Genomic DNA, 27,189 nt, shown 5'->3' with positions numbered 1-27,189 from the left:
CAAAAAAACACAGAATTCAAAACAGGCAACCACTGTGATACAGCAAAATTAGCAGTTCAGGACTCTCAATATAATTTAAGGCTCTGTGCTGAAAAACTGACTTGCACCATTGTTAAAGTAATTCAGAAGGACCTGGAACGGGAGATGCTTTCTTGTCAAAATCTCCTCCCCCATGAAGAAAATGCTTCTGCCAATGAAATTATGAATGACCTCCTCAAGATCATAACTGTTCAGATAGCCTTGACTGAAAATGAGATTCAAAAAAGAGTTCTGAAAAGGATTTTTAAGAAACAACAACCTGGACAGCATGGAGGTTTTCCACTGTTGGCAAGTGTGGAAGATGTTCTTAACCAAGTTACCCAACGAATAATGGGAGATCTGGGACTTTTGTCCTCTTTTAATAATGATTCTGTATTTTTTAATTCTGAACCCAAGTCTTCGCACTATAACGGAATGATGGACACTGCATCTCAGGCAAATGCTTGTAATGTAGCTGGTGAAATTGTGGATGGGATACTTAATAAGATGTATTCAGCAGTTGTGGACACACTGTTTAGCTCTAGTGAAGTAAAGTTAGAAACAGATAATTCAGTCATCAATAAAGGTTCGTCAGACATCCAAAAGATTACTCTGGCAGTATCTCAACTCCAACCTTCTCCACAGTCCTTGAGTGAAGAACTCGTTCAAAGCGTTTTGAATAAAATTGCCTGTTTTGCTGCATCTCATTTGGAAGAGGTCCTTCCCTCTGTGCAACAGAGATGGAAAGGGCAGTCATCTTTTCAATGTGACATGCAAGCTGGCAGCAACACAATAAGTAGGCCAAGAGCAATGTCAGATGATTCGGAAAGCTCGTTCCTGAGAGGGACTTTGTCAAAATCTGACTTGACAGTATATGCCAAAGACGTAGTAAGCAAAGTTTTGGGAAATATTATTGATGAATTCAAAACAGAAAATTATCACAGAACTATATTTCAAGTCAATACCTTGTCGTCAGAGCAGATCTCCAAAGCAAGCGAGCTCATTAATTCTGTTGTGCATGATCTACACACGGATGATGTGCAGATTTCTCATATGCATAAACCGGCTTCTCTGAACCGGTCCCAAAATGATGGACTTCCTTATACCCAGATGCTCTTCCAGTTTGAAATGACAACTAAAGACATCCAGGGAAAGCCTAAAGGCCTCTTTTATGAAGATTATGCATGTTACCTCAATCATATCCTTCCGAAGGAAGGCATATTAAGAGAAATTTTTGAACAGCAGCTATTTACAGATGCAAACATAAATGAAACCCTAAAAATGCAGCAGGTGGCCGAGAATATTGTAAGTGAGGTTTACATGAGAACTCGTGATCTAGAACCTTCTGTTTGCATTTTGAAGAAGATTCCAGGTGAGCTCAACGAGCGACTATTCTGTTGCAGTTTTAAAAAGGTTGATGGCCCTAGGCTTTTTCACAGCGATTCTCAGGCAGAGATTGGCTGTGTTGCCAGAGATATTGTAGCAAGCGTGTTTGAAAATGTTCACAGATGTTTATTATGCAGTGTTCCTACTTCTCAAGATAAATATAGTTTTTTGGGACGAAAAAACCAGGCAGGACCCAAAGGATGTGCAAAAAATCCAAAGCAACGATTCACTCAACCTGAATTTCCTTTTTATAATGTTTCACTGAAAAGTGCTATGGACACAATCGACAAAATAGCCAAAGAAACAGTTGAATGTATTGTCATCACACTGGAGACTTTTGTGGTTCAACATTTTAAACGGGACTTTAAATGTAATTTTTTGGAAATAGTGAAATTTCCATTAGAAAGCCTTTGTTTTGCACAACTGACACGATCGTTAGATTCTCTTTCAGATCATATAGGAAACATAGCAGAAACAACGGTAGAAGCATTACGAAACAAACTGCAGGGAGACCCTGGGAAAGGAACATTGCCTACTTTAGGATCTACCCATAACTTTCTAGACTTCAGCAAGTTGGGTGGTGCTGTCACCAGGGAGTGCATTGAAACTGCTTTCCAGCAGGTGCAAATGCTCCACTCTGAATTGAGTGTGTATGCCAACAATGCTGTCAGCAGCATTCTTGAAATTATTAAGCGCACTTTGGACAGAGAACTACTCCATAAGGAGGCCAATCTATTTAGCAGCTCTTCTGAAAGCTTGGTGGCAAGCGAGACTATAAGTGTCATGTTGGATCGTTGCAACGAAAGCCTTACTGAGATCACCTCTGAATTAATGGTGGAGAACCTCCAGCTAGAAATGTCAGGCCGAGCATTTGCCAAGGACAGGGCTCTTGCCCAGAATCATTTTAAAACACCAGGGGTGAAAACAACTTCTAAAACTTACAGAAAGGTAGATACGAGGGATAGTTTCCCACCAATCAATGTTCCCGGCATGGTAATCTACTCAGAGGAGGAGAATGAAGTACAAGAAGAAGCCCCAGCTAAATTTCCTCCTGTCTTTAAGTATTCGGAGTGGGATGCTCATGCTGCATCAGGGAGAGAGAAAGGTAGATCAAGACATCCCAGACGACGAAGACAGGCTAAAGGTCAAGTCAAACTAGATTGCCTTGAGGAAGATTGGCTTCCCCGACAAAGCTCTATTCCTGAGGGAAGCATTTTGGAAAAGCTATTTAAGAAAACAGCAGACTGTGAAGCTACTCCTAAGCAAGCTGGAATGGGACATCAGAAGAAGGCCAACCCCCTTCCTCACAATGAATCCTTTGCAGGGAAATACCCTTTCGCAGGTCCAGAAAGCACCTGCTATTCTGCCTACTGTCCTCTGAAACTTGGCCATACAGCTGAAACCATTGTCAACACTCTCCTATGTGAGTTTGGAGTGGAAGATGAGCCTATGGTGCAAAGTAGCTACAGTGAGAAATCCAGACATCTTTCTCCATTGAAGGAAAAGTCTCACCTGAGATCTTCAGGCTCCTCCAAATTTGTAGAACCAAAGCACAAGAAGCAAAGCTTACTCAATCGCTGGGAAATCAGGTTGAGTGATTCCAGTGACAAGACACTGACAGAAGAAAGCTGCCTCATGCTGGACAGTGGCAGCCTTCTCTCAAAATGGGAGAGTAAGCAGCATATCTTCAAATGCAAGAGTCCAGAGAAATATAAAGAACTAGAACTTCTGGCCTGTGCTCATGTTCCAGATCCCTGTGAGACTCTTCTGCTAGCCAACCACATTGTTTTGAGTGTCATCAAAGAACTGATTACCTTCCAAACTAGAGGTTAGTCTGAGAGCTTTGTAGCAGATAATGTTCAATAAGCTGTATAGCTCACATTTCCTTAGATCAGAAACATTTCTGTCTCTAAAAGATTTTAACTAAATTGCTTGAAAATCCTCTTCCTTGCCCCCCTATGAAAAAAGAACCAGTTCACACATATCAACAATTCATTGTTATATGTTAGACATTGATCTGTCTTTCCAGTGTTCTATAATAATTCCTTTGTGTGTATCCAGTATATGAATTTATGTTTCTGTGAGAAGTAGTATTTGCCATAAATTTATTTTGATAAATCCATTCATTTAGCTCAAAATGTACCAGTGGCAGGAAAACTATGCAACCTAATGTTTCATCTCTCAAATTACATCTTCAACTATTGTACCCCAGATGTGAAATAGTAACCTGTTCATGTTTACTTCCGTAGATGCTTTGGATGAAGTGTCCTGCAGGACTTCTTTGCCAGCATGGAAACAGGAACAAATCCAGTCTGAATCAAAGTGGCTTCAGGAGCAAATATGGAGGAATACATATCTGCCTTCTGGTAGAAAGCAGTCTTCATGCCATGATGTGTTTTGGGAACCTTTGACTCAAGCAGTTCTTTCCAATGTGCTGTACAGCATTTCAAGTCCCAGTGCACGCCACAACATGCCAGAAAGAAATGAGTTTTTTGAAAAGTCCCTTTCAATGTTTTGCTCTGTGGACGCTTGCTGTCCTGAACATGGGCTGAGAGGCTCTAAAAACCCTCCTATGAACATTGAAGAGTTAGCATTCCACATTTCTGAGGTTATCATCAATAGCTTGTGTGAACGAAACATTTTGCAAGAGAGCTTCAACAGAAAAAGTTTTCAGGCTAGGAGATCAAGAAGAATTTTTGTCCCACCTCTATGTTTGGTTGACTTTGATAATGTTTATCAACCTCTTGTGAAAGAGGTTAATAATGTATTGTCATTGGAAATTGAAATGAGAAGCAAATATGCAAACCAAGAAAGAATTGGAGATAGTTTTTCTCAACAGCATTTGATCTCTTCACCTCGCTTAAGCAGAGCTTCCAGGGGTGATTGTAGAGGCTCCAGTGATGTCAAAAGGACGTCCTGTCTCTCAACAATGGATCAAATAGCTCTTAAAAACAAGAGGCTAAACAATGTTGCTTCTAATTTGGACAGTTTCATCCGTAGCCTGAAAACCAGTGAGTCAAAAAATATTGTCAACAAAGTTTTGCACATCATTTTAGATTCATTATGGCCTGATCAGTCACAGAATGATTTTGGCAGGTCCTACCCAGATGCCCGCTCTCAAAATATCATGCCTTATCAAAATATGAATAGATCAACTAAAAAACAGCTACTTTATTCCTCGATGTGTCCACATGCTTGCAAACTTAGTAATGACCTATTTAACAGCAACTTGGGTCTGTCTCCCAAGTCTGTTGTCCTCTTGGATGTTGTGAGTGAAAAGCTGATCCGGGCACTTTTGGACAAATGCCTCTTGACAGATAATTTTACAGGCTCTTTTGCTTTTGATGAGTTTCCAGAAAATGAACAGCTTCGTGATGCGAGGAAATGTGCTGATGATGAAGTCTTGCCCTATTCATATAAAGAGTTTAAAGTCCATGAGTCTGATTCCAGCACCTCCCTTTTCACATATGACGTTAGATACATAGAGGAGCCATGGGTGGAGGCTCAGTCAGGAGTGTCTTCCTGTGAATCAGCCCTGGATGTTTTAGCTCACACTCTGGTAAAACCTGTAATGACAGAGCTTTCCTTCAGCATTGAGCATCCCAGACAAATGAGAACTTCTTCAAAAAAGATGGTTGAATTCACAAAGCCAGGCCCTAGAAAAGGACACGGTCAAGCATTAAATAAAAAGCATGCCCGCTATGGTAAAAATGAAATGTGTTCCTCATCACGAAGTAGAAAATCAGAATCTAGGGCAACGAGTCCAGGAAGGCGTCAAATGAGAAAAAGAGAAAGACACCGGTCCGTTTTGGATGCAGCAATGCAGCGTAGACCAGTTGTACCCATCTGCACATTACCTGCAAAGAAACCTTGGTTTGCAAGCTGCAAAAAGAAGTACTATAGAAAAGAAGTGGTGACAGTGACAGAACATGGAGATCATCAACTCCAGCCAGTTTTTTCTGCTATTTATTCTTCACTGTTTCTGGAGGACATTGTTTCTCAGCTCTTGATCAAGATCTTTTCTTCACTGCAGAACAAATATGATCGAGATTCTTGTATCGACCTTCATGAGATGAACATATTGTTTGTGCATGCACTGATGGAAGAATTTAAGAAAGCTGGTGTGGGAGTCTTGCAGAGAGCTGAGGAGAAATCATACTTCTCACTTGTGGATAGTCGAGCTGTCAGCAGAATAGCTGACTCCATTTTAAGAGAGTTTGGATTCCAGTTAGCTGCAGACGGAGACACGGGAAAGGACATAGAGAATCTGGCTGAGAGGGCAGCTGAAATTATCCTGACGGAAATTTTGGATTACCAGTTGCCACCAGCAGTGTTTAGAAGACTACCTCAGAGTGCTTTCAGAAATGTTAAACCTGGACCCATCATCCAAAACATTGAGCGCTGTGTCTGCTTTCCTAAAGTAAAAATGAGTAAGCCACCTCCTCCAGCATACGTTACTATATTGTCTGAGAAATATTTAGAAAGGGTAGTAAGTCGACTCCTAACTCAGCTTTTCCCACCCTCAGAGGATACTCCCTGCAGCCAAGACAAAAGAGATATGTCAGACGTTGACTTTAATGAACTCTGTTCCTATATAATCAAACATGTAATGAAGTCCATTTCAAAACACAAAATCTGGGTAGCAAAAAAGGATGATCGGTGCCGATTACATTCAGAGAAAGAGATTGAGAACATGGTTGATTCAGTCTACAGAAATATGTTAAAAAAGTCTGGCTCACAACTCTCTATACAAAAGGATGTGGAATGCAGGAATACTGCTTTTATCGATTGCATGACCAGCTTCATAATTCGGGAAATCACTAACCATCATCTTCAGACTTTTCTTTCAAAAGATGAAGACTTTTTGGAAAATCCTGAGCCTGAAGCCTTGTCTGAGAATATAGTCAGGACAGTTTTGGATAGCATCAGTGAATCTTCAGTGTCTTCTACTGAGGTTTTCCCAGCTAAGTTTTTAGAAGAAATTGTTTCCAGAGTTTTATCTAAAATATTTTCTACTTCTTTAGATGAAAAGAAAATGTCTAAAGGACAGCCTGAAGTTGAGCTTGGTAAAGTGGTTAAAAGGATAGCCAGTTCAATCAACTTGCAGTTTGGCAGAGCTTCAGTTAGCGGGGTGCAGAAAGGAGAAGAACAGACTCTTGGAGCTCCGTTGTCCGCTGTCATGGATGATGTGGTAGATTCTGTATACAACAACATAACGAGAGAAAAACAGATGATTGTAGGAGGTGATGTCAGCCGCATAAGAAAGAATGCCATTTATGACAACGTTAAAAGATTGATTGAAAAAGGCATCTCCGATTATCTTTTGCACCCTTTGTTTTCTGGAGATTTGTCTAGAGTTTCTGGTTTACCTGCGCTAGAAGTTAGTGATGCTGCTAGAGTCAAGGAATTCCACGAGGATGAGAGTTGGCCACCATTTAGCACCTTGTTATCATCAGGGTTCCTAAAAGATCTCATCACTGGTCTACTTGCAAGGATTTTCCCTTCCACGCCAGCTGGAGATGCTTCATCCACTTGGAATAAAACAGCCATGTCAGAACCTGACTTAAGCAAGCTCTCCACTCAATTGCTCAATGATGTTCGGTTGAAACTTTTAAAACATGAAATCAGAGTTATAAAGGATACCCACCCTGAACAGTATCAATATTCCGAGGAGGATATTCAGAACCTGACAGATTCTTTGTGCAGCAAGATCATACAGAAATCTGGCTCCCTTGAAGCTGTCCAGAGAGATGTGAAGAATAAGAGCAACGCCCTCATTGATCAGCTAGCTGGCTTTCTTGTTGGAGATCTCCTCCAACAGCACGTTGAAGCTTTTGTATCCAGTGAGGAGACTTCTGGTTGGGATAGAGCTGCTGCAGGAGACTCTATGGAAGGTTTAGAAGTTTATAGAACTGCAATCAAGCCCTTGGACCTCAGGGAAGCAATTGAGAGAAAAAGTAAAAGTTCGCCTACTTCTTTGCTGGGAAATGTTATTTCTGAATTGCTTTCAAAAATCTCTGATACATTATCAGACATCCCTCTTAGTGCCTCTGGGGAAGATATGGGAGATGTGGCTATGAGGTTGGCAAAAACGGTTACAAAAGAGCTTGCAAAAGCTCACATCAACATTCAGGAGGGTCCAGACGAGCCTCTTGGATCCGCTCCGCCAGATGCAAATGTAGCAGACCAGAATCCATTTTATAAGGGTTCTTCTATAGAAAGCTTTCTGTCTAAAGAAGATACAGAAGAGGGAGGGGATGCTTCACCTTGTCAAACAACCACTATAAAAATTGAAGAAGCTGTAGACCACCTGCTTCATTCAGCATGCCCATCAAATGTATTAGAAGCAAAGTGCCTCGTCCAGGAAAATCTGATGGAAGAACAATGTGGTCCTCGGGAGCAGCCTTCAGTTTCACCCTATATCACTGTGCTCTCTTATCCAGTATTAGAAGCCATCATCAATAGGTTATTTGCCTATATTTTCCCATTGGCTTCTAATACTACTGCAACTTCCGATAAAGGAGAAGGTCTATATGGATCTGAATTGCAAGGCAGACTCTGCCAAATTAAGATGGACGTCATGGCAATAATTTTGAAACAGGCCATCTGGACCAGCACTTACGGCAGTGAAAATGAAACTGGTATTTCAGAAAAAGCAATAAAGAACATGGTGGATTCCGTGTATTGTGATGTTCTACATGAGGTTCTGCTGCAGCAGCCTTTCTCAGAAGACAGAGAAAGCTTAAATAATTTGTATGTCACGCAGATAGCTTGTTTCATTATTAATGAAATGTTTAAGTATCATCTTCAGTCCTTAACAGCAGAATATGCACCATCTTACTTAAATGATACTAGGAACATTCCAGACTCTGGAATAACTGTATTTCCTTGCATGGTCTTAGAAAATATGCTTAACCAGCTCTTGGAGAAATTATTCCCCAATCCAGAGAACATTGCTGATTGTGCTGGCAAATACGATGACTTTTCTGAAACCGATTTCACTGAGATGGCTGCAAACTTGAAAGGCTGTGTTGTTACAGAGATTTCAGCACACGAAGTCAAGCTGGAAAATGTCTCGGAGCGAATCCCAGACATGGATCAAGAGACTGAAGAAGACATTGCTAATTCAGTGTATAATCAGATGTTGCAAAAGTGTTGCTCTCAGGGTGAACTTCAAAATACTCTCATGGCTCAGGGGAATGGCAGTGTGCATGAAATTGCCAGATTAGTCATAAGAGAAATTTTAAACTTCCACTTCCACCCATTTTTAAGTAGCAATGATTCTTCTGAGTGCTCCAAGTGGCAAAAGGAAAGGCAACAAGTTTCCAGTCGCACCTATTCTGCCCAGTTTTTAGAGGACGTGGTTGTTGCTTTCTTTTGCAAATTCTTGTCATCCCCTAATATTTTGGCATATTCTAAGGACACTAATTTATCAGAGAATGAGATGAGAAATCTAGTGATTGAACTTGTAAATGGTTTGGTAATTGAATTTAAAATGTCAGAAGTTAAGGTCATGCAGAGCACAGAGGAGAATATCTGCCTTCCACAGATAGGTGCTGAAAAAGTGATTCAAATAAGTAATTCTATTTATGAAAAATTACTGCAACAATTTGGGTCAGAGTTTGAGATTTTTAAAACTTTTCAAACAAACAGCTGCCTGTTAGCAGAAAAATTGGCTTCCGTCATATTAAGAGATATTTCTGTTTTCCATTTGATGCCTTTGTTTACTGGTGACACTTCTCCATATTTGTTTTCATTTGTGGAAGCTGAAACCATTGTTGACAGAGTGGAAACTCTCCTCCCAGAACCGCCATCCTCTGGTTCTGTATTTGGAGATATATTTGTTAAGATATTACATCGAATATTTCCTTCTTGGCTCCCTGATAGTAGATCAGCTTCCCCTCATCTAACAGTGAATGAAGAAGGGAAGAGAAATTCCACTATAGGCCATTTGAAGGAAGAACCAAGTTCTGACGCCAGCAAAACTATTGAAGACATAGTACAAAACATTTGTAAAACAGTCTATGTAAACTCTGGATCTCCGAACAGAAAACAGGAAAGCACAGCTGAAGGGCCAATGGAAACAGGGTTCCTCAGTAAAACAAAACAAGGTTATCATACAAGACCCCAGTTGATGCAGTTTGATAATGGAGGTGATACTTATTCAGCATCCTTCTTGAAGGACATCTTTAGTGGGTTAATTAGCAAATTGCTCACATCTACAGCCAGTGTGTGTATGGTGGGGAAACAAGAGACTGAACCTTCACTTAAATATTTAATTGAATCTATATTAAAGGAGTTTGCAAAGTCCCCAGTAAAAGTGCTACAAATACCTGAAGGTGGGCAAACTTTCCCAGATGTGGAAAAAGCAGAGATTGCTAAAATTATCCACGCTTCTTTATGTAGCATTTTGCAAGATCAGAGATCTGGAGTCCCAATCTGCATGGACAAGGAAAATGGTCAGACGCTTGCAGAAAAATTGGCTAGTGCAATAAAGAAAGAAATTTTAGGCTACCAGATTCAGGAAGTACAATCAAGGACATTCCAAGATCCAGCCTCTAAACCTTTTGAATTTGGAGAAATGGCTAATAAAGTGTTCACAGAGGTGAAGAAAATCAGTACTCCATCCCAGATAGATACACCATGTCCATTTCTAGTCTCTCAGAGATTTATCTATGATGTCCTTGCTTTCCTCTTATCTAAAATCCTCCCTCTTCCTACAACATTCTCTACCGATACAGAAGAGCGATGTGCAGAGTTCGATTTCATTCACATGAAACTTCTGAGCAAAGTGATGGCTGAAATCTCAAAAAACAAAAATGCAGAGGTTAAGTATCTTGACCGTGTGCAGCCCAACCGTGTTGTCAGTCAAACTGTAGCCAACTCAATCTATAACAATCTTTTGCCAGAATTTGGAAGTACTTCCGACGTTCAAAAGTGCATCAGAACTGGCTGTACAATTCTTCTGGAGAGGATTGTGGACATTGTGATCAAAGAGATTTCTGGGAATCAAATGCAGATGTACTTTACGGAAGAGTTAAATCGACAGCAAGAAGCCATTGAAGCTGAGAAGGCTCTTGAGGATCAATATGGAGCTAGTTCAGAGCCGTCAGAGGGCCAGACACAGTTGCGATCCCACCTGAAAGGTTTATCCTCTCTAATCTTAGAGGAGATAGCTGTTAAACTTCTCACAAAAATATTCAGTTCTCTTCCTCTGGATGAAGTGGATACAAGCAATGTTGCATCGATGAAGGAAGTGGCAAGAAAGATTATTAATTCATTGCAGAATCTCCTCTCCAATGGTGAACTTAAAGTGTGGCAGCATGACGACTCAGAAGACTTAGCTTCGGAAGATAGCCGAACCGTTGGAGAAGTGGTTGACTCTGTTTACACAGATATCCTAAAACACTCCAACTCTGAAACTTCTCTGTTTGAAGACTTAACTAATAGCAATGAAGACTTTGCTAACAGAGTTGCCTGCTTCATGGTGAGTGAGATTTCTAAGCATGACTTTCAGCCGGTCATTGACTCAGAGAAAGAGATACCCAGCGCCAGTTTGATAAAGCTGGAATCTGAAAAAATTCTTAAAAAAATTATTTCTGACATAGAAGCAGGCAAAAAATTGAATAAATCCTCAGATATTCAAACTCCTGTGGTGTCTGTTGTTTTCCTGGAAGAAATTGTAAGCCGCTTCCTGATAAGAATCCTACTGGCACAATATGATTTGGGAATTCATAAGAAAAAAAGCTTATCTAAAACAGATGTAAATGGAATTGCTGCCCAGCTAAAAACATCTGTGGAAAAAGAGATATCAAAGAACAAGATCAATCTTGTCGCTTCAGATCATAAGCCAGTACTGGATCTACAGTATGAAAAGGCAGTTAACCAAGTTGTCCATTCTGTCATGAGCAATGTCCTGGAGAAATCAGGGTCTCAGAAAGAACTATATACGGACATGACAACCAAGCAGGTGATATTCCCAGAGCAAGTAGCCAGTATCATTATCAATGAGATCTCCAACAACCGCCCAGAAAAGCCTTTGGGTGATAATTCAGAAAACGAAACCTACAGTGCCATGGAATTGGACCGCATTGTAGACAAAGTCCTTGCTAAAGTTAACTCCCATATGGAACTGGAGGAAGATACGTCTCTAATAGAGCTCCCTGGCCTGTCAGAATGTCGACATCAATCCACACCGGCTAACGAATCGCAGGCAGATGACATGTCAGTGAAGATCGTCCCTTATATTGGTAAAAAGCCCCTGAAAATTGACCCAGACATAGTTGGAGACCACTTAGCGGTGCTGTCCATAAAAACAGAACCTCTGGAGAAACTGAAAAAGACATGCTTATCAAAGATGGGTTTGAGTTTAGCAGAATTAAGAAGAGCCTCTGCATCGGGCAAAAGTCTCTCCCATAGCCTGGGGGCTGCAAGTGTTCCAGAAGCCAATAAAAAAAAGGAAAGGCGCCCATCTTTGGATATGACTGGGCGCCTTGCAGTGAAACCAAAAGAGGTAGGTGAGGCTGCTTGCATGAACTGAAGTGGTTCCTGTTGAAGGGTTTTTTTTATCTTTGTCTGTTACCTCAGTATGTTACCTCAGCCCAGGTAGATACTATTGGGTTCCAAATATTCCCCGATGACTGTGGATAGGCCCATATAATTTCCTTTGTAATACAGGTAGTTACTTACGACCAGGGCTCAGTAACTGTTCAAAATCGTGACTGAACAATGAATGGATCAGCTTGCCTCCAGAAGTTGTGGAGGCTCCATCACTGGAGGTTTTTAAGGAGAAATTGGATTGGGCAGCTATTTGTCCTGAATGATACAGGGTTCCTGCTTGATTAGAAGACCTCCAAAGCTTCTTCCAACTCTTTTATTCTATATTCTGATACGTGTGGATTTCAACTCCCTGGGAGCTAAAGATTGTACATCTTCAAGTTGCCAAGCTTGAAAAACGCTGTGTTAGAATCACAAACACATCATTGTGAGAGGGTTATGGTTTTTTTTTGTTGCTGTTCCCTATGCAAGTCTTTTTAATTTTCTAGTTGTATTTTCTTTCCTTCTAGGGTGAGCTAAGCATGCCCTGGTGATAGCTGTAGAATTGGTGGCATGTGTCTGGACAGTTTCTCTAATAGATGCATTCCTGACATAATAAAGGATTGGTTTCGCATCACTTAGTCAAACCAGTGATGACTAATTTTACCATTATCTGGCAGCCGTGGTGGCGCAGTGGTTAGAATGCAGTGCTGCAGGCTACTTCTGCTGACTGTTGGCTGCCTGCAATTTGGCAGTTCGATTCTCACCAGGCTCAAGGTTGACTCAGCCTTCCATCCTTCTGAGGTCGGTAAAATGAGGATGCAGATTATTGGGGGCAATATGCTGACTCTGTAAACTGCTTAGAGAGGACTGTAAAGTTCTGTGCAGAGGTATATAAATCTAAATGCTATTGCTATTACTATTACATGTTGCGGTGAGACATGTGGTAATAGGTTTCTTTCATTCAATGTGATGTGTGAATCCAATCATGGATTCCAAATTGTGGATCTTTTATTGGAATCAACTTATCATCACATTTAGCCAAAAATAAACAAGTCATGTTATGTTACATGTGAATCAGTGAATGGAATAAATTTATAACAGTGCATGTTTGCATGATTTTAATGGTTGTTTTCAATTATATTATTAAAGGTGAATTAAAATACCATACATGTGGTCCTCAACCTATGTCCAGAGTGGAGCCTGCCCATTATTGGCCGTGGGGGCACAATGGTTAGAATGCAGTATTGTAGACTAACTCTGCTCACTGCCAGCAGTTCGATGCTTACTAGCTCCCGGTTGACTCAGCCTTCCATCCTTCCAAAGTCGGTAAAATGAGGACCCAGATTGTTGGGAGCAATAAGCTGACTCTGTAAACTGCTTAGAGTGGGCTATAAAGCAGTGTGAAGCAGTATATAAATCTAAGTGCTATAAATCTATTTCTATTTATTATTTTTTTATGCCACCCATCTTCCCTATAAGGTGATCCTGGGTGGCTTACAGATTATAAAAATAATCAAATAGAAAAATAATTCAAATATTAAAACTATACTGATTCAAATATTAAAACCATAAAAAATGGTCCTAAGTCGGGACAGTTGTAAAATGGGTCACCTTGTGACCATACCCATTTTTACAATCTGTTTTGAGGTGGCCATTGAGCAAACATGTGTGTTCTACCAATTGTACCATCTGTTGCAAAATTAGACATCACTGTATTGACAGTAGAGACCTTCATGTTTCTGGGTTCTGTAATCTCCCAGGAATTGAAATGGACACCTAACATTAGAACCACAACAAAGAATGTTTTTTCCTATGTCAACTCAGAAAGCTCAGAGTGCCCAAGGAGCTGCTGATACAATTCTACAGAGAAATTATTGAGTCTAGCAACCAAACAGGGCAGATACAGACTTCAGTTAGAACTGCAGAAAAAAACAATTGCAACCAGCCTGCCTTCCATACTGCATGAGCCAGAAAGAAGGCTGAGAAAATATCTACAGATATTTCCTTCATATCCTGGACATAAATCGTTTCAACTCCTCCCCTCAGGAAACCGCTATCGGGTATTGCATGCCAAAATAACTAGAGACAGAGACAGCCCCCCCGCTATCATTCTGCTAAACACCTCATTCCCACAGCATTGTCTTATGTCTAAGGATATTTACTCTTGTAGTAGGGCTCCATTATTCTCACCCTTCTCATTTTTCCTATTAATTTCTCCTATTGGTATCATATGATTTATCACTTTGTCGTTTGTATCTTATGATTTAAGATTTATCACTTCGTTGCTTGCATGTACACTGAGAGCTTATGCACTGGAGACAAATTCCTTGTGTATCCAATCACACTTGGAATAGAGCTGGATAGAGCTGGAAGGAACCTTGGAGGTCTTTTAGTCCAGCCCCCTGTTGAAGCAGGAGAACCTATACCATTTCAAATAAGTGACTTGCCCAATAAAGAATATTTTAATTCTGTTTGAATATTCTAATTTAATGGATTCACTGTCCTAAATACTAACTGATTTTAAAATGAAACAAGTATACCCATGTGATATAGAATAGGATCGGATAGGATAGAATTAGAATAGAATAGAATAGAATAGAATAGAATAGAATAGAATAGAATAGAATAGAATAGAATAGAATAGAATAGAATAACAGAGTAGGAAGGAACCTTAGAGGTTCTAGTCCAACCCCTGCCTAGGCAGGAAACCCTACACCACTTCAGACAAATGGTTATCCAACATCTTTTTAAAAACTTCCAGTGTTGGAGCATTCACAATTTCTGGAGGCAAATTATTCCACTAGTTAATTGATCTGTCAGGAAATGTCTCCTTAGTTCTAGGTTGCTTTTCTCCTTGATTAGTTTCCGCTTGTCCTGCTTCTTGTCCTGCCCTCAGATGCTTTGGAGAATAGCTTGACTCCCTCTTCTTTGTGGCAACCCCTGAGCTGTTGGAATACACCCCTTGTTTCATTAAACTAGACATAACCCAATTCCAGCAACTGTTCTTTATATATATTTAGCCTCCAGTCCCCTAATCATCTTTGTTGCTCTTCTCTGCACTCTTTCTAGAGTCTCAACATCTGTTTTACATTGTGGCGACCAAAACTGGATGCAGTATTCTAAGTGTGGCCTTACCAAGGCATTATAAAGTGGTATTAACACTTCAGGTGATCTTGATTCTATCCCTCTGTCTATGCAGCCTAGAACTGTGTTGCCTTTTTTGGCAGCTGCTGATTGGATTCCCTTTTGGATTTTAGCCTGTTTGCAGAAACTCTTTCCAAAGCCTGATGAAGCCAGACATCACAAGAGTGGAACTGTTGAAGGATGTGGAGAGCAAGCAAGACCTCATCATTCGCCTGGTAGCCCATGACATTGAAACACGGGTCCCCACTCCACGCCAGGTTCAGGAAGAACCGATGAGTGAGAGTGACGAGGAGGAACAAGTACTGAAGGAGCACACATCTTTTTATTTTGCCATTCCACCTTTTCATCCACCACATCAAAGTACAGTGATTTCAGTAAGCGAATAGTTCAGTGAAAGGAGGCCTCACAGGATAATTTCTGTGGGAAACTCTACATGTAGATAATTCACAACTGGGGCTTTAACAAGGCACTGAGAGAATGCGTGCTATACAGGTAGTCTAAGTGTCTAAGTGAGACATTTCTGAGTTTCACCCCATTTTGCCCCATTTTGTGATCTTTCTCACCACAGTTTTTAAGTGATTCATTGCAGTCGTTAAGTTAGATACCTGGTTGTTAAGTGAATTGGGCTTCCCCATTGAATTTGCTTGTCAGAAGATCGCAAAAAGGGATCACATGACTCCCCAGGACAATGTAACCATCATAAATAGCATCTGACTTCTCTCCTGAAGCATCTGACTTCTCTCCTGACCTCTAAAAATTGCCTGAAATCTCAAATCTCAGGCAAGATTACCAATATTTTGAAATTGTTACACAGGTATTCCTTACTTATCGACCACAGTTGGGCCCGGAATTTTGGTTGTCAGTTGTTGCCGTTGTTAAGCAGGTCAATATGTGTGACCTGATTCAGTTTCAAAACGGTTTTTATGACCCTTGTAAACTGTCATAAAATACTTAAATTGGCATGATTGCAAATTGTGGTAGTATGACCAGGGAATGCTATAACTGGTGGTACATGCGAAGGGGATGCCAAAGGGCTCAAAATGCAACTGTTTGGGGTGTGCAGCAGTCATAACTTTGAAAACGGGTTGTAAATAACAGGTTTTGAGCCTGTTGTAACTCTGAACAGCTATTAAGCGAATACTTGTTAAATGAGGATTACCTGTATATTGCTGTGAATATCACATGCCCGACCTAGAAAGACCTTATTGAGGAATCAGAATTTTTAATATAGCAGTTACAAGAAAACTCTGAGACCCTTAAAGAACATAGCGCATTTACTGGGTCATGAGCTCCTACAGACCTTTTGGTACAATAATATACTATTCTCAGTCCGAAGGAATATTTTACAGTAGATATAAAGTGTGCAGCCATCCAGCCATATACACATAGGGTTAGGGAGGAATTTCTTTTTAAAAATTAAAAATAAAAATTCACCGTTCCCCGTTTTCCATGGAAGTGATAATTTGTGGTCAAAGTGGGCCCAGTGGTTTTGAGACCCCCTCTCTTCTCCCTCTAATGCAGACCACTCTACGTGACTCCCTAGAAGCAAAGCCATCCATGTGGCAAAAGAAAGGTTCCTCCGGTGAATCCTTGTCAGCTGGATCCAGCACCGAAGGAGGTTGGCCCCCCAGAATTCAGAAAGATGAGTCTCCTCTTCCATCCCCGTCTATGACAAACCGTTTACATGAGGTAAGGTGAAAGAAGGCCTTCCCTTCTTTATTTAGGACTCAGATTCTCTCTCCATTTTTTGAAGAAAAACTGGTTATGTTTCATCTTTTGCTTGCTTAGTTGGAAGCAAAAAAAAAAAAAAAGAGAGATTAGTTGGAAACTAATCAAGAGAGAAGCAACCTAGAATTAAGAATTTCCGGACAGCTAGAACAATTAACCAGTGGAACAATTTGCCTCCAGAAGTTGTGAATTCTCTCCAACACTGGAGGTTTTGAAGAGGAGATTGGACAACCATTTGTCTGAAATAGTGTCGGGTCGTGATGACGTAGGTTCGCCGTCACAGAAGTGGCATGCAGAGCCATCTCTGCCAGCACGCGAGCTGTCGCCCCAGCTCAGTTCTATTGTGCATGCGTGCACACCTCCTCCAGCCATTTGATTTTGTGGTAAATGCCTTGCATGCGTGGGGGGGGGGGGCGCATGCGGGAGGTGCGTGCGCATGCACAGGGGGCAGGGGGGAGCGGGGGGTCTCACGTGCATGTACAAGGGGGCGGGGGAGTGCAGGGGGGAGCGTGTGCATTGCATTATGGGTGCAGGCACTTTCGGCACACGATGACCAAATTTTTGGCCATCACTGGTGTAGGGTTTCCTGCTTGAGCAGAGAGGTCTCTTCCAACTCTGTTTATTCTGTTGTTCTGTTCTATATTTCGATATGTCCCATTCAATTTCCCTTCTTTTTAAAGCACCATTCCATGGGCATCCCCTTCCCAGGCCACCCTGACGTTGATATGGTGGCAGGCTTCATAGGCATTGTGATCTTAAAAATGACCCTAATGGGAATGTGAGCCCCTAATAAGGGTCACCTTTATAGGCACAGTCATAAGGGCAGAGGGAAGCTAAGAGGGGTTTGCCACAGAGACGAGGGCCAGGGTGGTTATGCAACGATGAGAGAAGCTGGTTCGGAGAAAAACAACACCACCAAAATGAAAACTGGAAGGAGACAAAAAAGAGGAGCTCAAAGTGGTTGCTTGGAGATAGGCTATGAGGGTGAACATTTGTCCATATCGTCTCCATGAGTCAAGCCAAACCATGGCACAGAACTAATAAACTAAACCATTGAAAGTAGTTTTGGGAGAAATGGCGTCTTACGTTTGAAGGTTTTTTAAAAAAAGATGTTTCTGCTTACCAAAAGGTTGGAGTTTTGGGAACCCTGAGGTCCTAACTGCATTGTTCTTTTTCTCCCCCATAGGCTGTTGCCTCTTCCGCTGGTTCTCCTCTTACTGAAACAGGCCAGAGCACCCCTCTTAAGTCCTTGCAGCCTAGTGTGCAATTTGCAGAGGCAACCAAGAGGTAAGTGTCTGGGGGGTGGTTAGGCCTACAACGTGATTCAGATTAACAGAGTTGGAAGGGACCTTGGAGGTCATCTAATACAATCCCCTGCCCAAGCAGGAGGCTCTACACCATTTCTGACAGATGGCAGTCCAGTCTCTTCCTGAAAGCTTCCAGTGATGAAGCTTCCAATGGCAAGCTGTTCCATTGGTTGATTGCTCTCACTGTTTCAGAAAATTTCTCCTTATTTCCAGGTTGAATCTCTTCTTGTTCAGTTTCCATCCATTATTCCTTGTCTGGCCTTCAGGTGCTTTAGAAAATAGCTTGACCCCTTCCTCTCTGTGGCAGCCCCTCAAATATTGGAAGACTGCCTGTCTCCCATGGTCCTTCTCTTCACCAGACTAGCCATGCCCAGTTCCTGTAATTGATCTTCATGTTTTAGTCTCCAGTCCCCTAATCATCCTGGTTACTCTTCTCTGTACTGTCTCAACATCTTTTTACAGCGTGGTGACCAAAACTGGATGTAGTACTCTAGGTGTGGCCTTACTAAGGCTTTACAGAGTGGTATTAGTACCTCACTTGATCTTGATTGTATCCCTCTATTAATGCAACTTATGATTGGCGTTGGCTTTTTCGGCTCCTGCCACAAACTGCTGGCTCATATTTAACTGGTTGTCCACTAAGACTCCAAGATCCCTTTCACAGTTACTGCTATTAAGCCTGGCTTCACCCTGTCTATATGTGTCCTTTCGGTTTTTCTTGTCTACTTTCCTAACACAGTCTTTAAGGGAAGTCCTTTAGAGCAGTGATCCCCAACCTTTTTTATGCCGCGGCCCGGTACCGGCATCAGCTGGGCGCCGCGGCCCGGTACCGGCATCAGCTGGGCGCCGCCATCTTTTTGATGAAAAAGTGCTTCCGGTGACCTCACCGGAAGCACTTTTTCATCAAAAAGATGGCGCACGCTTCGTGAGCTTTTCCGGGTAGAAATGGCTTTCTACCCGGAAAAGCTCACCGAAGCAGCGCCGCTATCTTGTTTTGATGAAAAGTGCTTCCGGTGAGCTTTCTACCCGGAAAAGCTCACCGGAAGCGCTTTTTCATCAAAAAAGATGGCGGCGCCCAGCAAACCAGCGGCCCGGTAGGACTTGTTCCGCGGACCGGTACCGGTCCGTGGACCGGTGGTTGGGGACCCCTGCTTTAGAGGAAGTCCTGAGTTCTAGGCTTGATAAGTCAGGCAGTGACAGGGAGACAGGTTTCTTTGAGTGGCAGCCACCATACTGAAATGTTCACAGGCATGCATGTACACGTGCAATGTTCACGCATATGCGAGAGGCCTTGATTTAGAAGGAGTGCCTCCAGGCAATTGAAAATATAGCCTGGCTAGAAAGAGAAATAGTGACATTATTTCATATTATTTTGCTTGTTTTCCAGTGATGAAAAAGATACATCAATTGAAAAAGGTAACTATCATGACTGATTTGAAATGCTTAATTGCTATCTGAATACTGTGTGCTATTTTTTGTCATCTTTAAATTGGGGTGGGCAATGTGTTGTCTCAAAGTTGCATAATTTTTGTGGTGTTATAGACTCTTCCAGCTGTGCTTGTGCATCAAATTTTAGCAATACAATTGCTCAAACTTGATGGCATATTTTCCCCATGTTCTGAGATGAGAGGTGCTCGGAAATTGTCATATAAATATTAAGAGAAACATAAAACAATTGGAGATTTCCACTCCCAACATCCTCAGATATTTCATAGCCCTGCTCTTATTTCTATTATCATCCACTCATCCAGTCACCTCCAAAATGCTAAGCATGTCTATCCCAGCCGCCAAAAATTTGCTCATCTTTGCTTCATTTGCAAAGTTCATAGGAACACTTCCATACTAAATAATAAGTGTTCAGGCAAGGGAGGACTACAGGATCCATGCTCTGTGAGCGGAGGGACATGGAGGCATCCTAAAACACCTCCTAAAACAATAGGGCAGACTATTACTACTTAAAAAACGTGGACTTAAATACTAACAGGGGCCTCCTTGCAATTTTCTTCCAGCTGTTGTTGGCATGCATCTTTCCCGGGATACAGAAGAGACAGCTACCATTGAGGTAAAGTGTTCTTAATGTTTGTAAAAATATCCTTGCCTGTAGGGAAAGGGAGCCTTTTTTGCCTTTCTCTTAGGGAAAAAAAATATCCTGATTTTAGAACTTCGTAAAAATGAAGCTTAATAAAAGCATTAGAAGGGACATATGCTTCTAGCTCTGTCTCTGGTACTGAGTAAAAACCAGGAGTTCAAGACCACTTTTTCTGACTAAAACTTTGATTAAAAGTCATAGCTTTTATAAGGAGCACGGTGACTCGTGGTTAGGATGACGGTTTGGAGGTTAGCAAGCCCATGTTCAAGACCCGAGTGCTGCTGTAGGGCAGTGTCAGACTTTTCCCAACTAAGCCCCCAGGAAAGAAAAACCCTTTGACTCCATTTGATTGAAGGGATAGATTCTTTAAGGATTACTGGTTGTGGCAAAAGCAGGGCTAGAACTAAAATTCTTGCACAAAGCTTTACAAAATTTCCCCTTCTCTCTGGCCCTCCTCCCTTGCCTGGTGTGTTGTCGTCCAATGGCATGCTACACAGGTGTTTTGGGAACTGCTTGGATGTCTGGTGCCGTCTGGTGCAGTTCACATTCTTTCCCAGGCTCTGTGGCCTTGAAGACCAGCTGTCACACCTCTGGCTTCCATCAAGCTTGTCACCTGTACCGTTCCCCCACCCTCCACTCATCTCTAGTTTCCACATGCCAATTGCTTGCTTCCCCTTCTCCCCCTTCCCATCCATTTATGACAGCGTGCCAGCAAAGCGCAAAGCTGAAGACGGCAGATCTGACGGGTGGGGTGAACTCTTGCCCTTCACTCCAGCTCCAGCTGGGTACATGAAAGAAACCCCCAACTGGGTGTCCCTCAGGCAACAGTAATGTCACCAGCTAATTTTTTCAACCGGAAGCGCCTCAGAAGGGCCTTGAGTGCGATGTGATAAGCTTTCATGAGCTACCCACTTACGACTTTTAAGAGAAGAAAAAGTCCTATCTGACTAAATATGGCTGTTCTAGAAAGGTTGTGAGTGGAAAATCCTGGGCATTCAAGAGCCAGTTTGGGCCTAGTGGTTAAGGCACCAGGCTAGAAACCAGACTTGAGTTTTAGTCCCTACCTTACATATGAAAGCCACCTGGGACCCGTCACTCACTCTCTCAGCCCAACCTTCCTCACAGGGTTGTTGTTCTGGGGAAAGTAGGAGGAAAAGAGTATTGTGTGTGTTCACCACCTTGAGTTATTTATAAAAAATAATAAAGGTGGGATATAGATTGGATTATAGAGAGGCAGGGGGGAGAAGAGAGAGAGAGATGATAGAGATAAATAGATAGATGATAGGAGCTGGGGATAAAAAAGATGCCACATGCTTCTTGGTGCAGTAGGTTTTTCATTAATGAGTCTTATCAGTTTGTGGGCTCCATTACATCAGAGAATGTGGGGGTTTTTTCCAATGCTCACCTCGTATCCTCTACTTGTTTTTACTAAAGCCAAAGCATCCTAGGGATTTGGATGTCTGGTATCTGTTTTGTTAGCTGTTCAGCATCTACTGCTTCTTGGTGATTTGCTTGCTTGGTTGCAGAAGATCTGCTTGTTATGCACAGCTTGCCTTAGTCACATGGATTATGTGGCCAGAAGTTTTCTTTGTCAGCTGCCTGGTCACTGTGCCTGATGATGATTTGGGCTGAGAGGGAATGACCAGGACAAGGTCACCCCATTGGCTTCTGTGTCTAAGGAAAGACCACCAGAACCTGGGTGCCCCTATGCCAGCACTTAAATAATCATTCTACACTGGCTCTTGATTGGCTATTCTCTCAAATACTATCTCTCATTAATCCTGCCAGTATGGCGAAGACTGATAAAATATCTTTCCTTGTAGTCACCAAACATACTGACTCATGAGCTGGATTCATATAATCTGCTTAATAGATCTAGTGGAGACTTTTTGCCTGTGGACTCAGTATTATGCAACCCCAGCCTGTGTTGAGGTTAATAGTTAAATGCATGGGGGATGAGTCATTTAACTAATATTTAAATTAAATAAACTTTTGTGAATGCCACAACTCTCCTACCACAACTCTCCTACCACAACTCTCAAAGCCAGAGAAGGTAAATAACCCTTCTCTTTTGTTCTAAAGGTTGGTATGTAGTAAATTTTTATTAAGTTTTGAGTAAAGCCCTCAAAATGGGCCAATTCATCAATGTGTTTTACATATAAGTGTAGCCATGGTTGTTGAATTAAGTTCTGTGAGTTTGTGACTGATAAACTACCTACACCACTAGGATTCTTGGAACAACCTAGGCGGCAACTAGCCATCCATATTTTAATCAGTTGGTGAACCTGGATTCTATAGAATTACTGCCCATTTGAGCAGACAGTATTTGATTTAGGACTATCTGATGTGGACTGCAAAAATCCAAATGACCAATATAAATGGCAGTAGTACATTTATTTTTTGGCTGCCATCTAACGGTAATTCAAGGAATGCGGTGGCTCAGTGGCTAAGACGCTGAACTTGTGAATCAGGAAGGTTGGCAGTTTGGCAGTTCGAATCCCTAGCACTGTGTAACAGAGTGAGCTCCCGTTACTTGTCCCAGCTTCTGCCAAAGCATGTAAAATGCAAGTAGAAAAAGCATGTTCAAAAGCATGTAAAATGCAAGTAGAAAAATAGGGACCACTTTGGTGGGAAGGTAGCAGCGTTCCGTGCGCCTTTGGCATTTAGTCATGCCGGCCACATGACCACGGAGACATCTTCGGACAGTGCTGGATCTTCGGCTTTGTAACGGAGATGAGCACCGCCCCCTAGAGGCGGAAACAACTAGCACGTATGTGCAAGGAAAACCTTTACTTTTAATGGTAATTCAAAGTTATGCAGCCCAATTCTGATACATTTATCGGTAGTTCCTGGACCAAGAATCTGAATAAATTTAAAATAGACATGACGTGTTATTTTCTCATGATATTTTTCTGCTTCTGCAGATTACCTCTGTCTATCGGGACAAAAGTATCAAAGCCCCAGACTCTGCTTCACACAGTCAGACAGGTATGTGGTGTGCTTCCAGTAACCTTAGCTTTTCTAACTCTAGTCAAAATCAGAGAGGAGTAGAGAGTCTCTGAGCTGGGAACTACCAGGTGTCCTCCTTACTTTAGTATGTTTTATGGTATATTTCAAGATTGATTAAAAAACATTAGATTCTGGATTTCAAATAGCTGGCAAGAGAAAGGCTACTCAGTATTGGAAAGGATCATTTTATGCTTCTGAGATGCACTTTGTGTCACTGCTAATTCAGCTGAATTACACTTACTCCTCATTTCGCAGCTACCTTGTTTAGCAATCATTCTCAAATACAACAGTAATTTTTGAAAAAAACTAACTAATGCACTCATTTAGACCAAAATTCCCAGTAAACTGGTTGGGAAATTCTGGGAGTTGAAGTCCACACCTTTTAAAATTGTTAGAGTTGAGAGATACTGCAACAGCCTTCCCTACTCTGGTACCTCCCAGATGAGTTGGATCTACAGCCAAGGAGATACAATCCCAACCCATATGGGTAGCATTGGGCTGGAGGAAGTTGAGCCTTGGAGAATTCTTGATTTTTAAGAAAAGCTGCTTTAAGTAAATAGTTCCATAAACAGGAAGACTCTCTGACTGATTTTTGACACTGCACAACTTCTGCTCATTATTGATGGTCTTATAATGCTTTGCTAACAAGCATTTATAAAACACATTGTTTCCCCCTCTGCTGCAACCATATTTTCTTGCCTCTTGCCTTTTAATTTTTTCAACTTAACTTTTTCTGCTTTGCATATTCCCAGAACAAATGGTGAGATGAGTAGATGTGTATGCATGCATGCATGCCATTTTTAGTACCTTATGGCAGCTTGGAGCATCTGTAATTATGGGAGATTTTAAAAAATAACAAAAATGAAAGTGAGATTTCAGGGGCTACTGAAGAGCTTGGTAGCCTGCTGAAATGAGATTATCACAGGACAAAGAGACTGGTCAGAGAATTGCTCTTCTGCTTTGCCAAGTGTCAGGACAGTGAACAAGTGCCCAGGCAACTAGTTCTTTTTAATAATAAGCACACCAGTAAATAGAAGGATTTTCAGCTTTATTATTAGCTCAAGCAAACAGATTTAAAAGCATAACAAAAAGCATATGTACCAAGCAAGATAATACCCAAATTTCTTTCAAGCTATCAGGAGCTCCTTAATAATGGCCACCCTAACTCTAACCCATGGGCAGCCAGTTTACATAATACCTAATGCTAAATTCTGTGCAGAGGCTCTCCAAAAACAACACAATCCCAAGGTTTTTTTAATCAAAAACCCGTCATTATGACTTCAGAGCAATAGCAATAGTACTTAGACTTATATACCGCTTCATTGTGCTTTACAGCACTCTCTAAGCAATTTACAGCATATTGCCCCCAACAATCTGGGTCCTCATTTTACCAACCTCAGAAGAATAGAAGGCTGAGTCAACCTTGAGCTGGTTAGGATTGAACTTCTGGCAGTGGGCAGAGTCAGCCTGCAATACTGCATTCTGACCACTGCGCCACCACAACTCATGGCCTTGCAATGGCCAGGAAGACTGGAGGACCTGACCTTGACTATCTGACACATGATGGGTTGAGAACTGAGAGTCTGAGTAAAAACCAAGCAGGTTTGCTTGAAATGAATTCTAAACCCCTTGACTTTTCTTAATCTGAAGGAACACTAATCTCCTTGGCATAACAATGGTTTTTCACGTTGCCGCTACACTTTCCTAGTCTTATATGCCCCAGTGATATATTAAGGCATGCAAACCCATGACAAGAGCTCTGTTTCATTTCACAGAAGACAACGATGGAAAACCCACTGCAACTACTAGCCCTGAGGGAAGTGTACCACTCCGCCAACGATCTTCTGTGTTTGAGAAAGTCTCCACTGCTCTTTCAAAAGTTTTCTCTCGAACGTCAGCCAGTAACCTGACCCAATCTGAAACAGTTCAAGAGAAACCCCCAGGGGATTAGGACCCCTAATAAAAAAATTTCTTTATATAGTTGAAAGAATAAATATTTTCATCAGAAACAGGGACCTTTGCTCTATGCTTATAAAGTAAGAGGTCCTTCAGGCAGTCCTCTTATTGTATTTGTAGAATAACCTACCTAAGCAAAATCTGGTGTCTATTCTGGATCCTGTCACCAACTATGTAGTCCACTATTTGCACATCTTCCAATATTTTTCCATACCACAGAAAGTCTTCAATCCAATATTCATTATCATTGGAAATTTCATGTCCCTTTCTTCCTGAAGGGCAGTACATCAATATGCCCAAGAAGTTTATTAATGCAAAGATGCATTTGTATTATCCTTCTTTCTTAAATAACAAGGGTGCACACAAGAGTTTTTATTTAAATTGTGCAACAAACCAGATCAATTCCTGCTCTTCACTCTCGAAGTGGCTGAGCTGATCAAAATAAAGCAGTGCAGTGGCTGTGGTGGTTTCATTGAATGAGAGTGACAGTAGTATTTTAGTATTTATTTGATTTTTCAATCACTTACAAGATACAGGTATAAGAATAAATATAGTTTGGAATACATGAGATAGATACTTATAAGAAAAATAACAAACAATAGGACAGGGACAGTAGGCACGATTGGTGCGCTGATGCATGCCATCTACAGGCCTCTTAGAAAGGGGGTGAGATCAATAGTAGACAGTCTAAGGTTAAAGTTTTTGTGGTTTGGGGAAGAAACCACAGAGTCAGGTAGAGTATTCCAAACATTGACCACTCTGTTGCTGAAGTCGTATTTTCTGCAGTCAAGTTTGGTACGGTTAACCTTGAGTTTGTATCTACTGTGTGCTCTTGTGTTGTTATGGTTGAAGCTGAAGTATTCATTGACAGGTAGGACATTGCAATGTATGATTTTATATACTATACATAGATCGGACCGAAGGCAGCGTAGTTCTAGGTTTTCTAGGTCTAGAGTTTCAAGTCTGGTGGCATAAGGTATTCTGCAATGAGTAGAGGAGTGGAGAACTCTTCTTGTGAAATATTTCTGGACTTTTTCAATTGTGTTAATATCAGATATATGATATGGGTTCCAGACTGATGAGCTGTATTCAAGTATAGGTCTAGAAAATGTTTTGTATGCTCTAGTTAGTAGTGTGATATTACCAGAGAAGAAGCTACGCAGGATTAGATTAACAACTCTTAATACCTTTTTGGCTATGTAGTTACAGTGGGCTCTAGCACTTAGATCATTTTAGATGACTACTCCAAGGTCCTTGATAAAGTATGGATCCTCAACAAGGTCTTGACTATTTAGCTTGTATTTTATTTTCTGATTTTTTCTGCCAATATGTAAGACAGAGCATTTATTTGTTGAGATTTGAAGTTGCCATTTGATTGACCATTCTGATACATAGTCAAGGTCTTTTTGGAGGGTAGTAGTATTGTCTGTGGTGTTGAATAGCTTTACATCATCAGCGAAGAGAACACAGTTGCTCTTAATATGATCACAGAAGTCATTTATGTAGAGTATGAAGAGAGTTGGTCCTAAAACACTGCCTTGGGGGACACCACTGCTGACAGGTACAGAATTTGATAGGACGCTCCTAATTTTGTCCATTTGTTGTCTGTTTAACAGGAATGCTTCTATCCAGTTATGTAGATGTCCAGATATACCATAAGATTTTAGTTTTAGGAGTAGTTTGTCATGTACTACTGAATCAAAGGCTTTACAGAAGTCTATGTAGATTGTGTCTATTGCTTTGCCCTGATCGAGTTGTGCAGTCCATATGTTTTTGCAGTGTAAGAGTTGCAGATTACAGGATAGTTTTTTTCTGAAACCAAATTGTTTATTAGAGAGTAGGTTGTTTGTCTCTAAGTGGAGGATAATGGATTGGTTAATAATTGATTCCATGACTTTACAGGTAATGCAGCATAAGGAGATTGGTCTGTAATTCTCAACTAGGCTGGACTCTCTCTTTTTGAAGATGGGGATGACCGTGGCTTGTGACCATAGTTTTGGCAAGGAGCTGGTC

General features: G+C 41.3%; 1 protein-coding gene across 1 annotated transcript in view; it reads left to right on the top strand.

Moving 5' to 3' along the window:
* The window catches only part of FSIP2 (fibrous sheath interacting protein 2), a 62,339-nt gene extending 36,460 nt beyond the window's left edge, over positions 1-25,879 (top strand). Inside the window, exons 15-24 of the mRNA XM_087954701.1 lie at positions 26-3,232; positions 3,654-11,917; positions 15,201-15,461; positions 15,816-15,867; positions 16,544-16,776; positions 18,002-18,102; positions 19,510-19,538; positions 20,132-20,184; positions 23,136-23,199; positions 24,996-25,879. Coding sequence (XP_087810827.1) covers positions 26-3,232; positions 3,654-11,917; positions 15,201-15,461; positions 15,816-15,867; positions 16,544-16,776; positions 18,002-18,102; positions 19,510-19,538; positions 20,132-20,184; positions 23,136-23,199; positions 24,996-25,171 — 12,440 coding nt within the window. The 3' untranslated portion in view covers positions 25,172-25,879. The remainder of the gene's footprint in view (positions 1-25; positions 3,233-3,653; positions 11,918-15,200; positions 15,462-15,815; positions 15,868-16,543; positions 16,777-18,001; positions 18,103-19,509; positions 19,539-20,131; positions 20,185-23,135; positions 23,200-24,995) is intronic.
* Positions 25,880-27,189: the final 1,310 nt, after the last annotated feature.

This window comes from Notechis scutatus, chromosome 1 (assembly GCF_049901735.1).
Source record: "Notechis scutatus isolate UNSWTSFEM ecotype Mainland chromosome 1, rNotScu1.2, whole genome shotgun sequence".
Taxonomy (NCBI): Eukaryota; Metazoa; Chordata; class Lepidosauria; order Squamata; family Elapidae; genus Notechis; species Notechis scutatus.
The sequence above is the reverse complement of the archived record's forward strand: the minus strand, read 5'-3'. Positions and strand labels throughout refer to the sequence as shown.